Source organism: Artemia sp. Qi Xiang Cuo, chromosome 10 (assembly GCF_049724085.1).
Source record: "Artemia sp. Qi Xiang Cuo chromosome 10, ASM4972408v1, whole genome shotgun sequence".
Lineage (NCBI taxonomy): Eukaryota > Metazoa > Arthropoda > Branchiopoda > Anostraca > Artemiidae > Artemia > Artemia sp. Qi Xiang Cuo.
Genome location: NC_142803.1, coordinates 32,127,189 through 32,150,659, shown reverse-complemented (window position 1 = coordinate 32,150,659; position 23,471 = coordinate 32,127,189). Strand labels below are relative to the sequence as shown.

Sequence of the window (23,471 nt, the reverse complement as noted above, 5' to 3'; positions counted from 1 at the left end):
AATCATGTTAAAAGTTTAAAAGAGGAAAAATACTCAGAATTACAACTAGTAGGTGAACAATTTGGCTTCAATTCGGCTTACGTTTATAGTACCTAAAACTATGTTAGGTATTGTAACCTGTAATAATCCCAGTTGGTCTTCCGTACCTACAATGAAGTAAATTTACAATTGAAAATCCGACAAGGGATAAGGAAACACTAAAGGAATCTTTCTTGCATTCCAAATCCTTTCCGAAAAATTTTGAAATGAGCCTTTTGATTTTAGCCATGACGACTTGATATATGTCTCATCTATACCCATGGAGTCACACTGTCTTTATTTTCAATACAACAACAACAAAAACTCAATTTAGTCATTTATTCGTAATATAAAATAAGTAAATCAGGTACGAAAATAAGCTCTTTTTATCAATTTTCAACGAAGTAAATTATACGGGAACTTCAAGGTTTTTACGAATACGAAAAGCGGAAGGTCTACAATTGTAAATGTGATTTTCATGGGTATTTTTATCTGGTCGTCCTTTCCGACTTGGCAGAGTTGATGCGACAAGCCATGCATGCACATAATCAAATGAATTTTGATGACAAGGGGCCCTTGCTGTCCCAAATAACTGACACATTGACGGCATATAATGTGAGGGCGGCCATGTGGAATACATAACTTCAGATTCTATATCTGTCGTTATAGAAGACAACGATCTTTTATCAGAATCTGCTGGGTAGCTAGTAGAAGGACTTATAGGGTCTAAATCCAGAGGATGATCCATTAGAGTTCCAACATAGACTCTTGGATCTAGTCTTTGAAAAGCATCGGGACAGCTGAGCCTATGACCAACTGAGTGACCTGCTTCATCAAATATTTTGCAGTGACACCTTGTTTTTTTCTCCTGCATCATATGATTTATAGTTGGTCGATAAGGTGGTATGCGCGTAATTCTTGCGTGTTTTACACTTGATAGGCTACCTGTGAATGTGCTCGGATCTCTGTAAACACTTTCAGTTCGATTTGCTGTATTAGTGATATGAAGATGAGACAGGTCACGAAATTGACTAATTGAACGAGGTACAATATAGGTTGGCAAGTCATCCTCGGGTATAAAAGAAGAGCCACAGATATTAGGGTCTATAGTGTTTGTGTTTCTACTATTTGACGAACTATTATAAACGCTGTCATAATCACAGAAAGAATGAGTTGGGATTTCTGAATAAGGTGCTTTTTCTTCTTTTACGACTGATATTTCATAAGTACCGCAATCTTCTGGTTTCATCCAGCATTCTGGAGTTGTTAAAGCAAGGCTCAATAGACCAAACGCAAAAGTCCCAGCACAACTTGCCACTGTAGCTAATCGTACTACAGGATTATTCTGTCGGGCCAAATGAAACCAAAGGGATAACATAAAAGCATTTTCAGACCCAACGATTGCATAGTAAATGGCAATATTTAACACTTTCACTGTAGCTTCTTGTTCAAGAATATTGAGAAATGAACCACTATCTATTAATTTCGGTGACCAATTAAATATTAACAACAGTGACTGCAGCGCCCTTTTAGTCAATTTTTGACCTTTGGTCATTTCGAAAGTGTCCTCGTTTCTAAGTAACCATATAAAAATCCCAAGCCAGTGTAAAGTTATCACTGCAAATATCCAGTATCCAAGTTCAGATGTGAAAACACCAAATGATAAAACGCGGCACCATAAAAAACACACTGTCCTGAAGCCATAGTTAATGTAGGGGGGAATAATAGATATCTCTTTCTTCGCTTCGGAGCTATTGGTGCTGCACTGAGCACTAAGATATAAAGGATCCTCAATATCAGATATTATATCAGAGGCGATAACGACAGTTACACTTACTGAAGCCAGCTGTATCCCTGCTACAACTGCAGGTAATAGTATAGCTTCCGTGGTCCATGGACTTCCGTACAATAAAAATATTTGGACTAAGACGGATGGTAAAGTTTGTAAATGAGACTGAACATATCTCAAAATAGCAAATTCTCTGACATCAGTCCGATCATAGAAGAAAGCTAATTTTAGAAATCGCCACGCTATACCACAAAGCAGCAAGTGTAGAATATAGCAAATGCACTTTCCAAACCATCTACCACTAAAGTCAAGGCTGCTATGAACATAGATGATGCTGGCTACGTTGACGAGGATGGATGAGGTTATTAAAATTGACAGAACAACTGCTGCCCATTGTAAGCGCTGCCAGTAGTGGTAAGCCACACAAACTTGGAGGGCTGTTTCGAGTGCCACAGAGCAAAATAGTGCTGCTGCTTGAAGCCTTCGGCTTACCCCTTCGGAGAATATTGGAGTCGATGAAGTTTCCATAGCGAACCATACCACCTGAAACAAAATTTAGAGTAAGAGCATGTACAGGGTAAAAATAACTAAAAAAGACTCTAAGACTTAAATACAAGACGTAATCAGATAGGCTAGTTGTAAGAAATTAAATTAGCACCAGTTTGTATTTCGGATGAGCTAGAAATAAGTGCAAGCAAAAATTCAATCAGAAACATTGTGAGAATCGTTTTTGTTCTAAGTGACTGTTCCAACGGTTCGGCCTGTCGTTTTCAGGAATAAATTTTTCTTAGAAAATAATGGATAGCATTGCAAATTGTTGTCTACGCGTTGATTTCTTTCTCACTATGAGTCAAGATTCAAGAGTTTCTTATATCAATGTAATATTCATGTTGACTTCTTTGCTTTATTATCTCTCTTCCCTCTCCCACTCACCCTTTCACTCTCTACTAAGTTAGGTCATATTAAAAATCACAGATAATCAAAACATTTGAATACAGCTACTTTTTTTTAAGAAATTTAGCAAGTGTGTACGTGTACATGCATAAGGGGAATATTTACGATGAACCGTTCCATACATATTAACCAAGTCGGATGTCTCCAGTCGACAATTTTAAATTTTCTTTAACTACCGGATGTAGAACTTATGTAAACATATTTTACCTATGAATTGGCTGAGATCACCTCTTACCCTAAAAATTATTAGTATAACCAAGCGTTAAGACAAACCTAGAAACTATTTGCACTCACACACACGGCTACTACGGAAAACTAATAATATGAAGCATCAGAGCATTTACTTTATTCCACAGACATTCCATTATAAATTGAGATAAGGGTGCCGGTGCTCCATAACTTCACGAGGCTTGAGTTGCGAATTTAATGACTTTAAGCCGAGCATATTCCCCTTGGTTAAAATCCTTTGGTAAGCCTATTTGTAAAGCTAAATATAAAACTAAATCCAGAACGTAAGCTTTTATGCTGTGGATCATATAAGGCTGGAGATTTCTGTTCCCTTTCAAACAAGCTATTTTGCGACAAGCCAACAGCTGTAGCATGCACCGAAAGGACAACATACTTATATTTTTAAATTCATCAACTTCAGATTTATCCATTCACCAAGCCAGAATTATGGTACTGTTAAGACTTTTTTCTTATAGAACGATTTGAACTCCCTTAAAAAAAAAGAAAAGAAAAACAAAATAAAAAAATAAAAGCAAATTCCAAAATATAACTTGGCAAATGGATAAAGCAGAATATCAGCAATCAAGTGATGGCAAAATTGTCTTCTTGTACTGAAACATTATAACCAAGGGCGTAGGTCCAGCATTTTTATTGGGGGAGGGGGCAAGAGGGGTGCTTATCCGGAAAGGCAAGAGGAATGGGCTATATAATAATTTTTTCTCCAAATTATTGGGGGGCAACCGAAACGACGCCCCTGATTATAACCGTATGACTGCAGAAAAAAGGAATATCAAAGTTTGACACAGGGAACATTAACATTAACGCCATGGGCAGCAGCTATGCGTGAAATAGCGTTAATAGTTCGCTTGTTCCGACAGTTCCACTTTCCGTGCAACCTCGCCTCTGCAGATATCCGGTTTTGACTAGACCTTGAATTGGATGAACCGTTGTCGTAACAACTCCTACTTTATCAATTGGTAACATAAATGAAATCATTAGATATGTAGATCTTTATTTATCCTTCTTTGATTCGTTATCATTTTCCTGTTCATTCATAACTTCAAATCCTCAAAACGTGTTTATTGCAATGATTGCGTTATGATTATGGAGGGACGATTATGTTTGCTTCAAGTCTTCACGTAGAGTCTACTAAAAATAAGAATATGTAGTATTCAGATATGTTACATCAGATATGTAGTATTCAGATATGTTATCAGAATATGTAGTATTCAGATATACTACAGATATGTATTGTCAACGAGCCGCGAAAACATCTTTATTTGCATCATTGGCCATGCCATTTTTGCATATTAATTTATTGCACATTCTGAACATAATTGGCTACTTTCACATAAAACCTTAACACTATAAACGGTTTAGTGTCAACTTTTGCGAGACAAATGAAATCCCAATCGTTAGATTTGTATCATATAAAAAGGGTAGACACACTTGGATGAAATGACTATCTAAAAATGAAATAAAATGAGACCAGATAAAAATGCTATTTCACGGGTGGTCAACCAACGGTCCCAAAAGCTCGTTTACGTCACTTTAAATCTTGAAAAAAGAATTCTGAGAATTTATTTATATTTTCAGAATAGCAGTGTACATTAAGATTTAAAAATTTGCTTAGATTGATTCTTTTGTCATTCATTACTTGCTACTGTTATGCGTAATTTAATGCCCCATTAGTATGACAAGAGATTTATTCATTCCGTTAAGTCACCACATGTCCCAGTCGGCAATTCTTAAAGTTCAGGTATGGAGGATAATAAAAGCTGGCTTTAAATTTGGAAACTAAAAGGCAGAGTCATATTTAAATAGAATCTCTTCTATCTCTTCTTTTTAGGATCTGGATAATTAAGCTATTCCCTCTAAATTGTGTCAGTTCTGGATTGATCAAAACAAGGGGAAAATGCATTGACGCCGGCAGGGGGAACAATATCCCCAAGGACAATGAAATATGGTTTAAAATGCATAAAATAGAAAACTAAGAAATATTCTCATTTAAATCTTGTTAAAAAGAAAGCTTAAGGGAGCACTTGCCCTCCCCCTCCCCGGGGAATTTCCTGGTGGTGCTCATGGGCAAATGGTATCTACATGCGTAGTTTTGAAAATAAATGTGCCCACTCACCCGTAAAGGTTTCACTGCATGGGCGCCGGCAAAGGGGGGCAGGGGGCCACGTCCCCCTGGATATTTGGGACTATTAAGTAATTATAAGGAAACCAAAGAAAAGAGAGCAGAATAGGGGAAAACCATGACACATGTGCTTGTTGCCCCTTTGTTGGCTGCCTTCCAATAGATTTTGACCCATAATAAGGAAAATATAAACTCTAATTTGTGACTGAGTAACCCTTAACCAGTTTTCCACAAACATTTTTTCTATATGATTTGGTTGGAGTAAAAAAAAAAAAAAAAAAAAAAAAAAAAAAAAAAAAATCAAATTCTTCTTAGTAATGAATGGTAGCCTAAGTAAATAACGATCCTTGTCAATAACGAACCTATAAGAGCCTAAGTATTGATAACATCAAACAGATCGTGGTAGCGAACTGTAAGTAAGGAGCGACCCGGCTCAATAGTAACCGAAACTCTAAAAAACGGAATTTTGATACTAATAGTTACATCAAAAGAATCAGATTTTTATGCTGATTTCAAATATATAAGTTTTATCAAGTTTAGTCTTACCCATCAAAAGTTTCTTGCCTGAGAAAATTTGCCTAATTTTCGAAAAAAGGGGAAAACAACCCTTAAAAGTCATAGAACTTTAATGAACTTCAGAACTTTAGCGTATCAGAGAACCCAGTTTAGCGGTTTACCCAGTTAAGCAGTTTCAAGCTCCTATCTGCAAAAATGTGGAAATTTGTTGTTTTTTTTTTTTGCCAGAAGAAAGATCACGGATGCGTGTTTATTTATTTTTTTATTTATTTATTTTTTTGTATTTCCCCAGGGGTGATCGTATCGATCCAGTAGTCCTAGAATATCGTGAGAGGGCTCATTCGAACGGAAATTAAAAGTTCTAGTGCCCTTTTTACGTGACCAAAAAAAACTGGAGGGCAACTTGGCCCCCTCCCACGCTCATTTTTTCCCGAAGTCACCCAATCATAATTTTGAGATAGCCATTTTGTTCAGCATAGTCGAAAATCTAATTAATATGTCTTTGAGGATGACTTAATCACCCAAAGCTCCTGGGGGAAGGACTGCAAGTTATAAACTTTGCCCATTTTTTACACATAGGATTGGTTATTGGGAAGTATACAGACGTTTTCAGGAGGAATTTTTTTCTGGTGGGGGGGGGGGTTGGAGTAGGGGTTACGAGGAAGAATTTGTCCAAGGAGGATTTTTCCTTAGGGGCAAGGACATTTCTATGAAGGGGGCGCCGGATTTCCCAGCATTATTTAAAAAACGATCAGAAATTAAATAAAAAAACATGTTTTTTTCAACTGAAAGTAAGAAGCAACATCAAAACTTAAAACGAACAGAAATTATTACGTATTTGAGGGGGTTCGCCTCCCACTCAGTACCTCGCTCTTTACCAAAAAGTTTTTTTAGTACTTTCAGAAGAGCTTTCTCTTATATTTAAACAGTCGTCGTTATTCAGGGTTTTGTGATTCGAACAAAATTCAAACCTAAGCTTGAAGAGTGTGGTATTGACTAGGGAGTGAACTCCCTAATAGACGTAATAAAAAAATAAGAATATAGAAATTCGTTACGTAAGTTTAACTCGTAAGTTACGTCAGAACATAATTTCGAGAAAGCCATTTAGCCAAAAAAAGGAAAATTAATGTGCGAATTTCGTTTTAATTATTCATGTACGGTGAGCCAAAATCAAAGCTGCATTAACTCAAAAACGTTCAGAAATTAAATTTTAAAAAACAAGTTTTTTTAACTGAAAGTAAGGAGCGACATTATAACTTAAAACAAACAGAAATTATTTCGCATATGAAAGGGGCTGTCCCCTACTCAACGCCTCGCTCTTTGCACTAAAGTTTGACTCTGTCTCACAACTTTATTTTTTTAAACAATAAAAAACTTTAGCGTAAAGAGCGAGGAGTTGAGGAGGGGACAACCCCTTTCATATATGGATTAATTTCTGTTCGTTTTAAGTTTTAATGTCGCTCCTTACTTTCAGTTAAAAAAAAATTGTTTTTTTTTATTTAATTCAGTCAAAGAATCAGCTTTTTATGGTGATCCTAAATATATATTTGTTTATTAGTAATTATTGCAGTTATTAGAACACAAGAAAGTTCATATAATTATAGAAAACACAAGGAAAACAACTTAATAAGGGGCAATTTCGGTAAGAATATGCTGTCAACTTTTTCTTGCATTGCAAGACTACCCATGAACTGAATACTGATATATGAAGCCACTATAATCAGAAATATTTCCCCTGAACGGAATGATGGGAATTTCTGTATTTTCCTCCTGAACGGATACGTTATTGTGTTTTATTATCATTTTTTTCCAGGAGTGATGGTATTTATTTAGTTGTCACTTTGAAAAGGATTTAATTTTTTACAGTTATGAAGTATAAAAGGTGTCAAATATACTGGCCTTTGGTATTCAAAATTAAATTAAAAATTTTGATTTGATAGCCAAGTTCAAAACTGTCGATATTGTTAAAAAATATCCGTCCAACGCTTCGGCATTGCTCAACAGAACTAAATGCTGGGAGTTTATATCTTAGTTTTTGTAAGTAGCCTATTTTTTTGTAATTACTTAGTTTTTTTTTCATTTTTATATAGTTTTACTTTAATTGACATACTTTTTCCATTGCCTTTAGAAAATTGTTTCTCTCTAAGCTTCATTAAATAAAAAAAAAACATTTTTTTTTCAAATGAAAGTAAGAAGCGGCAGTAAAAATTAAAAAAAATAAAAAATATTACGTATATGACGGGGGTTGCACCCCTCCTCAACACCTCACTCATCCTACTACAATTTTTTAGCACTAAAAAAAAGTTACTTATTGTTCTAATTAAACGACCCTTGTGTTTCAGGAGTCGTTTTAAAGAAAAGGGCCAAAATTTGAAATTAATCGTTAAGAGCGGGGTTTTGAGAAGGGGGTAACCACCCTCATCTATTTACTAATATCTGTTCGATTTAAATTTTAATGTTGCTCCTTACTTTCAGTTGAAAAAAATCGTTTTTTCTGATCGTTTTTTAAATAACGCCAGGATACCTGGCTCCACCTCCACGGAAAAATCCCCCTCCCCATAGAAATATCCTCGGGACAATTCAATTCTAGCGAAAGTTGACCAATTTTCCTTAACATCTCCACGCGTAAAATTGAATCGGTAAAGAGAAAGCAAGACATATAAACAAATTTTGTATATGAATTCAGGTAAATTCACCCAGTGTAAAATTTCCTCTGAAAATTTCACCCCCTGGAAACTATCCTCTCCATTAAAAATTCTACCAGCAGAAAATTCATCCTCCCTTCCCTACCCCGGAAAATGAATGTATACTTCCTAATAAGAAATAAAACAATGGGCATATTTTATAACATGTCCCCCAGGGGCTGTAGGGGATCATTTTATCTCCAAAGACATAGTTATTAAGCCTTTCAACTATGCTGAACAAAAAATATATCTAAAAATTTTGATCGGACGATTTTGGGAAAAAAGTGGCATGGGAGGGGGCCTAGTTGCCCCCCCCCCAATTTTTTGGGCACTTAAAAAGGGCACTAGAACTTCATTTTCGTTAGAATGAGCCATCTCACGAAGTTCTAGGCCCACTGGGTCTATAGGATCACCCCTGGTTAAAAAGAAAAGAACTGTTTGATTACCCATCATAATCCAAACAGAGATAATTGAAATACTGATCGTTATTTCTGCGGTACCAAAAGTATTGTATTCGTAAAATTTTACAGTGTCATCAAATGTAATTAAACAAATACAACAGGTTTTTCAATCAAAGTAAGCATCAAGTTAAAAACTTAAAACAAATATAAATACTCTGTATATAAGGGGGACTACCCCCTTCTCGACACCTTGCTCATTAAAAAAAAGTCTTTTAGTGCTTTGAATTTTTTTTTCCAATTGCAAATTTTCTTTAGAAACTTGGAAAAAAGCCAAACTTCAAAGTAAAGAGTAAGGATCTAAGGAAGAGACAGCCCCCTTCATAGAAAGAATAATCTGTTTAAATAGGTTTCAAATCTGTTTCTTGCTTTCAGCTGAAAAGCTCTTCTTTTTATTTAATTTCTAATTGTTTTTTTTTTCCAAATCATACCCAGGCCTAACCAAGAAATAATTTGAGATACCGTTCCCTTACATCCCTGGTCAATTGCTTTTAAAATGTGTAAATCAATAATTATACGTTGATTAGTACCGTCCTACGTTTAAATTTGTCCCCTGCTCAATGCCTCGCTCTTTGCACTAAAGTTTGACTCTGTCTCACAACTTTATTTTTTTAAACAATAAAAAACTTTAGCGTAAAGAGCGAGGAGTTGAAGAGGGGACAGCCACTTTCATATATGGATTAATTTCTGTTCCTTTTAAGTTTTAATGTCGCTCCTTACTTTCAGTTAAAAAAACTTGTTTTTTTTTTATTTAATTAAGTCAAAGAATCAGGTTTTTATGGTGATCCTAAATATATATTTGTTTATTAGTAATTAGTGCAGTTATTAGAACACAAGAAAGTTCATTTAATTCGAGGTACCGGTCCCTTACATCCCTGGTCAATTGCTTTTAAAATCTGTAAATCAATAATTGTACGTTGATTAGTACCGTCCTACGTTTAAATTTTCAATTTCAATTTTGGATAAAATTAGAATATACTTAAAAAATTGGTGATGAATAGTAATTTTGGTGAAAAGTCCTTGTTAATATTACTAATAAAGAAGTTTGGTTGGATGAAAAGGAGTATTATTGTTTGGACGGATGGAAATTCTGTGAGACTTTTGATCTTCTACATAACTGAAGCCATCACAACCTCTACAATAGGTTTTCCATATCGATCAAAACATTGCATATATTTTTTTTTAAATACATGGAAGTACTTCAAATAAATAGAAACGGACAAATATTACCATTTAAAATTACTGAAAGCTAAGTTCCTAGCAGTATTTGCCATCCTCAAGAAAATTTCATGGCGGTGCTGATGATGACCTGCCTCGCCTTTTCCACCTCTGTGCTGGTAGATATGGGAATGTAACATATTAGCTTTATAGAGAAACATTCTAATTAATTCCTACACCTCCCCCTTCCTCTTTCAACGTTTATCTGAAGCCTCATGCAGAGTAAGCAGTTTGTCCAATAAAATGTACTTTTGTAGGAATCTACCCTACCCACCTAAACAATGACTCACACACCCCCCCTCATTATAGCTAATACGCAATTGCAGATCACCAAACGTAGCCTAATTTCATTACAGATAAAGGGAAACAACTTGGTTGAATACAGCACTACCACCGTGTGGCATTGCTTCTTTTGCAACTTGGAAGCCTAAAATATAGTTATTGATACTTTCAAATCAATTAGCTTCTCATAATTTTAAATTGATTGCAAATTAGTCCTCCTCGGGGGTTAAGTCGTAGTTTGGTGCCCTAAACCGCCTAAACTGTCACCCAACCACTGCTGCTATTTTGGCGTCTGCCGCCCCTGGAAAATTTTCTGCCGGCACCCTTGTTTCACTGCCAGCTAGATTCAAACAAAAATAATTACAAAGGTCCTTTGGCGACCTTGAAAAAAAGTCAGAGGACTCAAACCAAAATCTAAACTTCTCAACGCCAATAACATATTAGTCAGTTCAGTTTCCACTATCTTTCACAACCTAAGTTACATATCTTGTTAGTAAAAGTTTCGTCTGTTGGAAGAATTGTTTACGTTTATTATCTTACCTATATTTTTATGTGTACATTTATTTATTTTTTCTTGGGAGGGTACTCCTGACGTATATAGTCTATAGAATAATGTGGCTTCGCTGCCCCCTTTCTCCACTGCCCAGATGTCTTTCTTCCTCTTGAAACCCCGTTCACATCTTGATTTAGCACTGAACTATATCATTTAGCAAACGAACAGAGTAGCTTTCTGTTTGACAATTCTTTGATGGATTTTAACAGTAGGTTAAACGTGTTTCATTACTGCTATTGTGAGGTAGGTCTTAGAATTCCAGTTGCGCTTCAATTTTTCGAATAATTTTATTAGAAATTGCCTGCAAAGTTTAGGGTTTGATTACCAAAAATATCACTTGTCCAGTTGCCATTTACGTCGAGTTCCAAGCCGATTTCCATTTGTATTTTGTTTTTCGCTCATCGTAAAGCTAGCGCTTGTATCTCCGTACCTTTCATAAAACCGCCTTGATGTTACTAAGCTAAGTTGTAACTTTTTACTAAAACTTCGTTTTTAGGTGTCACATGATTAATAATAGCCAGTTACTCAATATTGGAAAAACAAGTTGGGAGTTTCCCACATCGAAAAGTTAAATTAACGATAGTGCTTAATGAGCTGATTAAATTCGGTCAATGTGTTGCTCAGTGTCATGATGGAGGGTCGGTTATGAGCGAAGTACTGCCTAAATACAGGTGAATGTCCGAAATTCCCTTTTCTCTGCTTGGATTCCAATAGCGTTGCAAATCAGCTTTTTCAGTCTTATGTAGGCTTTGACGGTAAAGTTAAATTTAAGTTAGATTGAATAAGGTTATAAAACACAGAAATGGGTTAAAAATCTAACCTAACCTTCACCATCAAGCCTTGCATAAAACTGAAGAAGTTGAACGGCAGTGCTGACTAAATTCAAGGAGAAAAAAGGTATTTCGGACGTTCACCGGTAAATGTCTACATTCACCTATCTCTAACATTCACGGTAACATATACACTCATGAAAATTTATTTCAGAAATAGGATTAATCACAGCGCCATAAAGGGACGGTGTTCAGGGTACTGAACTATTGATTAGTTTCCTAATAGCGTATGAAAGCATAACACAGGTATATATAATCGTTATTGCGCACGCGCGAAGGAAGATCCAAGAAGAATGGTGCGAGACACGTTGTGTCCCATGTTTGTTTGTTTTTTTTACTGGAAAAGGCTGGAACGCTCATTACTGTATAGCACAGGCTGCTGTGGCACACAAGCTGAACTTGGTCCTAAGAGACGATCAAGGGAAATCAAGGAATCTTTGACTTTTTAAAGTGCAGTAATTATAGTGGTTTTTAAACCAAGTATCTATGTGCTAGAACTTGTTTATCGGACAACAACAAAAATTGGCGGTTGGAGGCTCCCAAGTCAGTGGCGTAATTTGGGCAAAAGCGTGTGGGGGGGGGGGGGATTCGGAGCCAATGTTCCCAAATGAAGGGAAAATGATAGTGAAACTGCAAAATGAGCCATATAGTCCCATAAATGCAAAGATATACTAAAAAAAACTGACCCATTTCTGTGGATGCTTGAATTATGCAGGCTTATCTTAGTTTTTACAAGATTTTTGAAGAAACTAAATTTCAGCTAGAGGGGGGGGCGTTAGTTCAAAGTTAGATAGGAGAGTAAATACTACATGGAGCTACTGCTATAAGTCAGTTTGGGAGAAAGGGCTGTAAACAAAGGGAGTTTGCATTCAGCACATTCACCAAAAGTTAATAATGTGACTTACTGTCCCTGTGACTTCCGTGACAAGCGATTTGCTCAGCACCAAAAGGCATGTAAATGTAGCCTACAGGAGGGATGAGGGGCAAAAGCTTTATCAGTCTACTTGTCAAAGCATGCATTAAAGGGGAGGAAAATTGCTTTAACAAGGACAAGGTTACTAACCATTTTTCTGCGCTAGAGGACAAATGGTATTCCCTCGCTCAGTTTAACTTGCCTTCAAATGCATATTACTTCTACTTGCTCTCCATCCTCTCTCTACTTTTAATAATTATTCATGGGAAAAAAAAACCTAAATTTTATCTGTATTGGACTTCTTATTTGTGTAATGAGTTGTTCCATGAAGTCATGTCGTATTTGTTTTTTAGTTCTTTTTTGCCTCTGGGTACCCTCGTGCCTTGAGACTTAAAATCAGAAAATTTCTGTTGGAAATATTTTATCTATCAAATACTATAAGAAAGGAGTTATCTATGCAACAAATATATTAAAAACGTTAGTTACACCATTTGAAGAAAGCGAACACTGTTCAAAACCAGTAAATTAACATGAGCATAAATTAAAATAAACTATTCAATTTTGTCATTGCTTTGGCATATCGCTACTGAGATTAGCATTTGTTTTACAATGGAATTTAGCTGACTAAGGGTGACGAACGTAATGAGAATTATGTCATGTAATCCACCCTAATCTCAAAAACAGATAAAAGAATAAATAAAACTTTTGGTAGCGACATTAAAACTTAAAACGAACAGAAATTACTTCGTATATGAAAGGGGCCGTCCCCTCCTCAACGCCTCACGCTTTATGCTAAAGTTTAACTCTTTGTCACAACTCTACTTTTTAAAACAATAAAAACTTTAGTGTAAAGAGCGAGGCGTTGAGGAGGGGACAGCCCCTTTCATATTAATGTCGCTCCTTACTTTCAGTTATTTTTTTATTTAATTTCTGAGCGTTTTTCAACTAATGCAGTTTCGAATTTGGCTAACAGTGCACGAAAAATTAAAACAAAATTTGAATATTAATTTTGGAAGATTGCATCATCTTCAATACCTTGCTCTTTACGCTAAAGCTGTTAGTTCTTTAAAAAAAAGCTTCCTAATTAAGAGGCCCCAGTGTTTCAGTAGGCGCTCTTAAAAAATTGGGACAAACAGTCAAACTTTAGCGTAAGGAGCAAGGTATTGAGGAGGGAGCAACACCTTCATAAATGGAATAATTCCTGTTCGTTTTTCAAATAATGCCGGTGAATCTGCCTCAACCTCTATGAAATACACCCCTCCCCCTCACAGTAAACTCCTCCGTGGAAATTCCATGCAACGTAAGTTACACCCCCCCCCTTTCAAACTCCCTCCAGACAGTTCCATCCTCGCTGAGAATCCCCCTCCCTGTAAAATTGATTGCGGACGATTCACCATGAACAATTCTCCTTAGAATTCTTTCATTTGAATAAGACTTTAATCCCTAATCGGTTTCTCGATCACTCCATAAATACCCCCTTCCGTGGAAATTATTTCCTGGAAATCAAAACACACGGACTAAAAGCCCCTGGATAATTCCCCCAGAACATCTCCACATGAAAAATTTGGCAAAGAGAAAGTAAGACAATTAAAGAGTGTTTCGTTTAGTAATTCTGTCAAATCCCCCCAGTGTAACATTTCCCCTGGAATATTATATTCACCCCCCAGAGATTTCCCTCCGCAGGGAAGATTCTCCCTATAGAAATGTGACCAAAGCACAGCCCCCCCCCCAAAAAAAATGTCTGTGTACTTCCCAATAATAAATACTATACGTAAACAATGAGCGAATTTCACAACTTAGAGGCCTCTCCCCACGGACTGTGGGGGGTGGGGTGGTGGTTATTTTACACGTATAGACATGATTTTTTTATCTTTCAACTATATTGAACATATTTGATTACATAATTTTGGGGGGAAAAGGGGCGTGAGAGGGGGCCAAGTTGCCCTCCAATCTTTTTGGTCATTTAAAAAGGGAAATAGAATTTTTAATTTCCGTTCAAGCGCACCCTCTCTCGATCTTCTAAGACAATTATTTCGATAAAATCACCCCTGGAAAAAAAAAAATAATAATAAACACGCGTGGTCTGTCTTCTGGCAAAAATACCAAAATTCCACATTTCTGCAGATAGGAGCTTGGAACTTCTACAAGAGGGTTCTCTGGTACGCTTAATCTGATAGTGTGATTTTCATTAAGATTCATATAATTTGAGGGGGTACTTACCCCTATTTCAAAATCCGGCAAACTTTCTCAGGCTCGTAACTTTTGACGGGTAACACTAAACTTGATGAATCTTATATATTTGGAGTCAGCATAATAAGCTGATTCTTTTGATGTATCTACTGACATTAAAATTCCGTTTTTTAGAGTTTCGGTTACTATTGCGCCGAGTCGCTCCTTACTTACAGTTCGTTACCACGGACTGTTTGACGACCAAGTTCTCACATAATGGGAAAGAGAGGTAATAAAAATAAAAACAGCACATATTTAGATTTGTCAATAAATAAAGATGAAGTAAAAACCTATATATCAATTAAATTTATGATCTTATTTTAAAAAATGTACCTATTATTTTATCGATAAGAGTTCCTCAATAAATACATTATAAATTTGTGGTTTTTTCCCTTTGTTTTGTTTTTCTTTGCAATTCCCTTTACTTGTAACAAATCTTTTTACGTTTTTGACTGTTTCCTCTGTACTTCAGATAGTTATTAACCTAACAATAATTTTTTTCACAATAAAATTCACAATAATTTTTTTCTTCTTTGAGTTCAGCGGGCCTAAAGTATTTTCCGATTTTGTGATTTTCATGGATTTTTCCTCAATTAAATACTGAAATTAAGATATGTTTGCATTGGAAAGCTTCAAGACCTTGCTTTTGATATCATAGAAAATTATGAGAATTAAATAAACTCAATTTGGTCTGAGTACAGAAAAATAAAAATAAAAAGTCGGTTCGCCCAATCAAATTAAATGGACGATATCAAGTTTTTTTTTATGTTTTCAAAAAATAGAGCTTTATGAAGCAAGCATACATCGGATATTTTATGAATGAACCAAAAACACTCCATTTAAGTAAACTCGAAACCATTGGAGGGATGCGATACCTTACCGAATTAATTCTTATTAAACAAATCATATATATATATATATATATATATATATATATATATATATATATATATATATATATATATATATATATATATATATATATATATATATATATATATATATATATATATATATATATATATCAAATGAAACTGAGAGAGGAGAGAAAGTAACAAAATGAAAAATAAAATCAAAAAGGGTGAAAAAACGAGGATTTTGTCAGCCAGCGAACCATGAAGATGACAAAATATAATCAATTATTTCGACAAGGACCTCTACCAATTCGTCCTAATTTATAAACAAAAAAGAAAAAAAACAAAAAAAAACGAAAATCTAACCTTTCGAAGTTTACCATACAAAGACAGAAAAGGCACTGAATAAAAATCGGACAGGAATCAGTGAAAATAAATTTGCCGAGATGATTTGGCAAAGATATTTCGTCTTGCAATAGTTTTAGCTGGTCTACAATTTCGGTTTTCATTAGATATGCAAATAGGTTTTTTTAAGTTTTTTCGGGTGAAAATATTGATTGAGTCCTTCAAGATTAAACTGTCGTAAATTGGGCTTAATGAAATATCTCCAGTATCTCTATTTATTGCTAAATTTTGGTTCATACTAAGGACGTATCTTCTGGATCTATGGTCTTTTAAAATATGTGTTAAAGTTTTGAAACTCATTCTCTGAATAAATGGGCCCTCAAATTGTGTGCCCAAATGTAGGTTGAAACGTAAAGAAGGTGGAAGAATTCGATGTCTTTTTCAAGTTTCTAAGAAATTAAACTGACAGATAATATTTGCATGTTTCTTAACACAATTTAAAAAATCTAAAACAATATTGGTCCAATGCTCCCCGTAAGCTTGACGCAAATACATTCTTAGACCACACTGGCTATACATGACAAATGAAACTGAGAGAGGAGAGAAAGTAACAAAATGAAAAATAAAATCAAAAAGGGTGAAAAAACGAGGATTTTGTCAGCCAGCGAACCATGAAGATGACAAAATATAAGCAACATTTTGCCGATAGGGCCGTGTCCAGGATTTTTTAGGGGGGGGGTTTACAAAACGATTTTTTCAGTTTTTTTTTTCAAAAAAGAAAAACTTCAAAAAACACATAAAGAATCTGTTTATATTCATTTTTGTTACGTTTTTACAGGTCGTACAAACATTTTGGTTGGGGGGTGGGTCAAATCCCCTAACCCCTTTCCCCCTGGATACGGCTTTGGTTGCAGAAAATAGCTTCATAAAATGTTATGGAACTAAAATGGACAAATCTTCGGTAGAAGCCTTTCGTAGACAAAAGCATTACCCATAGGTATGGGTTTGTTTCCTCTCCGTTTTTCTGTTTCAAATTTAGAATAAGCTCTTGAATACACGTTTGATCGCAATCGTTATACTAGAAAACTCAAAGAATACTGACTGATGCAGCCTGCAATAAGATTTGAGGGTTGGGTCAAGATCCCACGCCCCAAAAGTAAAAGAAAATGACAAAAATAGATACTTTTAGGCTAAGCAATGGCAAAATAATAGTTTTTCTCTTTTTGGACCCCTTCCCCCCACCTTAATGTTTTTGACTAAATCTTGGCCTTCGGCTGTATACGTTTAAACTTTGAGCCATTTTGGCATGCTTTTTTGGGGGGATTGTTTGCTATACAAGCAAATGTCTCTGTCTATTAAAGGATGGCTAAATGAGCCACGTTTTGCAGATGTTTGGTAACACCCAAGCTTCTAAGAAATATGTTGTACTATCTTACTTTTCAAATAAAACAAGGGACAAAAAGGAAAGTGACCTGCTGAGAGGGATCCTTAGTAACTAATTAAATCTGACAATAATATAGTAGAGAATAGAAAGGTATCTCCTTCAACATATTGTTACTCGCGTGCGTCTAATAAATACTGACTGTCTATTTTAAGCGAGGGATAAAAAAATTCTATCTTGTTTTTGAACCAAGAAACGCTAGCAAAACTCAACAGTACGAAATCAACCCTTGTTATGTGTATTTCCCTTTTCCAACTACATAAATCCTCATCAGCGCTTAGGGACAAAATAAATTTGAAGCTTTTTCCAATCTTCTTTTTTTTCGTGTTTGAGTCAGAAATGTATATAGGAGGAGAAAACTTTGAGGACAAGATTCAAATTTTAAGACTGCTAGTATTATTTTCTAATTTTATCGTAAAATTCTCCCATTTTTACTATTTTCAAACCCATCCCCAGGGCTATACCCAGTAATTTTGTTCGGAGGCAACAAAAGAGAGAAGAAGATGGAGTTTACCATCCGTGGACTTTGTCGAACGGTCTGAAATAAGATTTTTGTTTGCCGACAATTTTAAAGAAAAATTCACGAGTCGGAGAACTATTTTTTAGTTTTTTTTTTAAGAGACGTAGGGTTTTTATTTGTAATTCATGGATAATTTATGATTCGACGAATAATTCGGGGGAGAGTATAAACCTGGAAAGCACCACCCCTTGATACAGTTCTGCCATCCCCAATTACTGACCCCCCTAAAAATTATTATGTTTTGATCCTGTTTTAAGAATAATGCATGTATTTGTGCTTAGTTTAGCATAAGTATTCAGATTATTTTTTAAAGATAATTTGGCTTTCATTGGCTAACATTGTTTATGCCAGATTAGATTAGCGAGTCTTGCTTTTTCAATAAGTATGGCAATCTTTGTATTCAAAAGCCGTTTAATGAAATTTGAGCTCCTACTAATACCGCAAGTTGTTCGCTAGTATCCATCGATGGCAGTTCATGTTTTTTTTTGGATTTTGTGCAAATCGCGGATATTGGCGAATAACTCGCTTTTATGGTTGTTAGGTAGTTGGTTTTAATTCTTTTAATTTTTGGCTTTTATTGATACATCTTTTCGTTTCGCGCTGAAGAAGAGGCGTTTGTCCTTTCGAAATATTCGCTTTGTTTTTTCAGTATATTCATTTTGCCTATAAAAACCCCATTTTTGCTCCTTTTTCTTTCTTTATGTATATATATACATATATATATATATATATATATATATATATATATATATATATATATATATATATATATATATATATATATATATATATATATATATATATATATATATATATATATATATATATATATATATATATATATATATATATATATATATATATATACACACACACACACACACACACACACACACACACACACACACACACACACACACACACACACACACACACACACACACACACACACACACACACACACACACACACACACATATATATATATATATATATATATATATATATATATATATATATATATATATATATATATATATATATATATATATATATATATATATATATATATATATATATATATATATATATATATATATATATATATATATATATATATATATATATATATATATATATATATATATATATATATATATATATATATATATATATATATATATATATATATATATATATATATATATATATATATATATATATATATTATGTATTCAAATTTTGTTAATAAAAGAAAAATTTGTTGATAAATGAAAATTTTGTTAAAATTTGGCCAGAAAATTTTTTGGAGATGGGTGGGAGGGGAGCTAATCAAGATTCTGCACCGGGTACAAGAGTGGCCGTTGGTAGCGTCTGCGACATTTGTAGGAAAATTTGTAAATATTTTTGATACTTGTCCAGGTATCTTGGGTTTGAATCTAGAGGACTTGCCATATTCACCTCCCATTTTAGGATTTTGTTTTTCAATTCTAGCTTATCACCAGGAACTTTCAGGATTTTCTTTTGGAGGGGGGGATCTAGAGGCTGACTTTGGAAATAAACAAGAGAAAAGAGCAGCATGAGGACCGGTGGCTTCAAACAGTTCCAGCTTTATTGCTTAAATTTCTGGTCGAGTGGGCTACTCCATTAGAGGATAGGTAAACAATAAGGAAAAGAAATCGTAAGTTCTAAGGTTCTAAGATTCTGTGGCGGCATATAGTTGCAAAGTGAAAATAGTGGCTCCTTTATGTGCAAGGATCACTAAATTCGATTAGTTTGCATTTTTTGCCTACGCGATGAGTCATAATCTTTCGCGTTAGGAGCCCTTTTGGTTCAATATGCTCCGCTTCATCGTCTTAGGAATAAAAGGACTGAAATTTGAAAACGGGTCAGCATTTTTTTTTCTATATTCATCAACTAGCATAGTTTTTTTTGTTGTTTTTTCGTTATAATGCTTTCATTAAATGATTTTAAACAAGAAAATCACGTAAATTTTGAAGAACGACAATTCGCTTGGACAGTTTAAATCGTCAACGAAATTTTTTGGGTTTATTTTCAACATGTTTAGACTTTCTGGGGATATATTCTGGATCGAAATAGCACAATTTTTGGACCTTCTGGGACCAGTGGCGGCTCTGGTGTCTCCTGTGGCAGGGGCAAAATCTTTATAAGTGTCTCCCACAAAATTTTCAAGCAAAATTTTTAACAAAATTTTTACTTAATAACAACATAATTTTCAATTTATTAATTAATCAATAATTTATTTTCAATTTACTATTCAAATTTTTGATTCATTAATAATTATTTTAACTGAACTGTTTAATTATTTTCATTCGATTATTTTTATTGTTTAATTTATAACCGTTAGATTGTTTATTTGAAATTTTGCGCCCCTAAAATTTTTGCGCCCGCGGCAAGTGACCCCTCTGCCTCCGCTAAATTTACCTCTGTCTCGGACGCACTCTGACAATTAATTAGCGACTACCTGGAGAGGTAAATAAATGTGGATAAAGCAAAGATGATAACTCTCCTTTTAAAATGTCACTGCCGTTTCTTAAGGTCGTACCTGAAATTTCAACGTTCGTAAAATAATTGCCAAAAAGTGTCTGTTGAGCTGCTTTCAAAGAGAGGATTGACAGGGCAACGTATGTTCAATAACGCTTCCGTCCTCCTGATGTAAATTATCCTGCTGATTATTCCTTTGAGAATAGCTTAGCAGATAATTTTTGGCAATTATCTCGGACGTGTGAAAATGTCAGATACGACCTTTTGGCAGAACAACAACGTTATGCTGTGTTGCAACAGTAACGCAAAAGGGTACTTTCCCATTATATGGGCACTTCTAAAAAGTCAAGTTTGGTTAATGAGAATGAAATAAAATAGGATGAATATTTAATAGTTTATAAACAAATTTGGGCTATATATTCACACATTAAGGGGTGGGGTGGGGGTAAAGCATTGCATATATTGTATACTTAACCTAACCTATGTACCTTTTTCTCCCTCAAACCCACAAAAACAACAGGTATAATATTGTAAATTATATGAAAAACAACGCTCTTCAATCAACTTAAATAACAATTACCTGCCGTACGAGTCTCCGCAACTATATTCATTCGACTGTCTATAGCCGAGGTTCCCACATAATAAGGAGGTACCAGCAAAAGCTGGACATTTTTGCTATTTATTATTTTGCAATCTTTGACTTAAATGTTCTATCTTTGGTTGAAAATGCTTTTGAGGCTTTTGCAATTTTAGCTTAAACGACTAATTAAAGAGCCAATCCAGGGAGTAAATTCGCAAAGAAGCTGTGTTCTTTGACGAAATTCTTTTAGCAGTTTCAAGAGAAGAAATTTTTAACCCCTTACCGAGTATCCGTGGGCCGAATGCCGAAGACTGCATGATGTCTTCGCGGTTCCTACAAGATCTTGTTGTTCAGACAGGGTTGCTTAAATCTTTGTTTACAACTTATACGGAACGTGTTTAAAATTCTAGCGGGTTATACATATAAAGCAATAATGAATGTAGGCTACCATAATTGACTCAGAATTGACTCGTACCGAAAATCTTCAACGGAATAATTTGAGAAATTTGGAATTTTTGATTAATTTCTAACATGCTGTACATCACTTTTATTATTATTGTTTTTTTTTATCTTAAGCTGCTGAATGGCTTGACCAATACTTGGATACTGTTCTTACATGTCGCATATAAAAGGTAACCGAAAAAAAATCGTTTAACATTTCGTATATTGAGGCTGAAATAAATTGGCAGTTTCCATTTTTGCCTAAAAGATGGTTGAATGAAAATCATCTTTTACGACAAAGTTATTTTGTTTGATAAATTATATGAGAAAAAGACCTCTTAGGGAGTTTAAAATGTAAGTTAAAACACAAAAGAAAAAAATGATGTTGACTTCACATCATCCTATTCTTTAATATACTTTAATTCCGAAATTCAGGTAGATTGTGGCAAGAAATGCTATGTCAGCATGTTTTATTAAAAAAAAAAAAAAGAAGAGAGGTCCCTGTCAGCTCCTAAGTGAAAAAATGAATTATTTTTGTGTTAACGTGTCATGACAAACGTGGTAGAAGAATATGTATATTACGTATCTATATATGTAAAATCAAGTGTGTCTGGGGTTTTGTGTATGCAGTTAATTGTGTGAACAGAAAACAAAGCTGAACTAAAATAAGCAAGAAACATGAGAACTTTTATATAGCAAGTGATGCTGGATTCACCAGTTTACGCCACTACCCTCTACTCACCACAACCTTTGGCTTCCTTCCAAGGCCGTATCCAGGGGGGGGGGGTTACCCGGTTTGCCCCCCCCCCCCAAATTTTTGACCGAGTCAAAAATAAGTCGAAAATTAGTAAAACCTAGGTAAAAATCAGTAAAATTAGTCGAAAAGTGAGTCAAAAATTAGTAAACCCCCCCCCCCCGAAAAAAAATCCTGGATCCGCCCTTGCTTCCGTCCGCTCGCTATGGTAGGCGGCCTGAGTCTTCGGCCCAGCGCACGGTTGCTACAATGATCATAATTTGGGGTCTTGTTCTGATTTTCAATTTATATTTGTCAGACTTTTATAACATATGCTCATTTTCAAAATTATTCTCCACAAATTTTCGTCTTTCTATCTTGATAAGTTTAGCCAATTTTCAGTGCAAGACAAAAATTGTACGCTTGGCGTAATGTTAGAGCTTGACAACAGTTTTCCAGGCCATGATAGGGGATCAATTTTGAAATTTTATTCACCTAGATCAATAAGATTTCCAGTTAGCAAAAATCCCGTAAACCACAAGTTTACTAAATTTTTTACGCATAATCAGACGAAAAGAATATTTTTCTACTTACACTTAGAGACAGTCCATTACTTCATAATTTGTGCAAAGCAAATTGTGCAAAGCAAATTGTGCAAAGCAAAATTCAACAGATTTTAACAATCTAGCTTAAACTTCTTAAACTTTTTTGTATGCCGACCAATGGTCTGGATTGCGCAGGTACCGATGCTTTCGGCCGGGAATGCAATGCTTGTTTGGGGGAAAATCATAAGTACCAGTGTTTCCCATATTTCTCCAGGTACCCATTTATAGCTGGGTCGACTCTGGCTGAGCTGACAGAGTTACACCATTCACTCCCGTTCCAAACCAAATAACCATATTGGAATACATTCAAAGCAAGGAAATGTTTTTAGAAAAGATTTTAGTGATGAAATAACTGTAAAAACTAAACGAAATTGGTACGATAAAATAACTTTCAACAATGTGGGATATAAACAGGACAGGGGCATTTGGGCGTATGCCCTAATACCAAAAACATAACTTTTTGCACCATGTTTCCTCAAAGTTCCAATATTTTTCATGTAGTCCATCTTAACTGCGATTCCCCTCACCCTCCGTCAATTTTGAGCCCCCAAATTACTTATATCTTAGACAAAAAAAAAAAAAAAAAAAACTAATTCTGGAATGTTAAAATTTAGATGTTAGAAAAAATATGACTG

At 34.8% G+C, this 23,471-nt stretch overlaps 1 protein-coding gene across 3 annotated transcripts in view; it reads right to left on the bottom strand.

Annotated features, from left to right (window-relative positions):
- Positions 1-342: 342 nt before the first annotated feature.
- The window catches only part of LOC148947674 (uncharacterized), a 47,877-nt gene continuing 24,748 nt past the window's right edge, over positions 343-23,471 (bottom strand). For all 3 annotated transcript variants that reach the window (XM_089096190.1, XM_089096191.1, XM_089096192.1), the window contains one exon: positions 343-2,350. In XM_089096190.1, the coding sequence (XP_088952316.1) occupies positions 428-2,335 (1,908 nt within the window). In that variant the 5' untranslated portion in view covers positions 2,336-2,350 and the 3' untranslated portion in view covers positions 343-427. The remainder of the gene's footprint in view (positions 2,351-23,471) is intronic.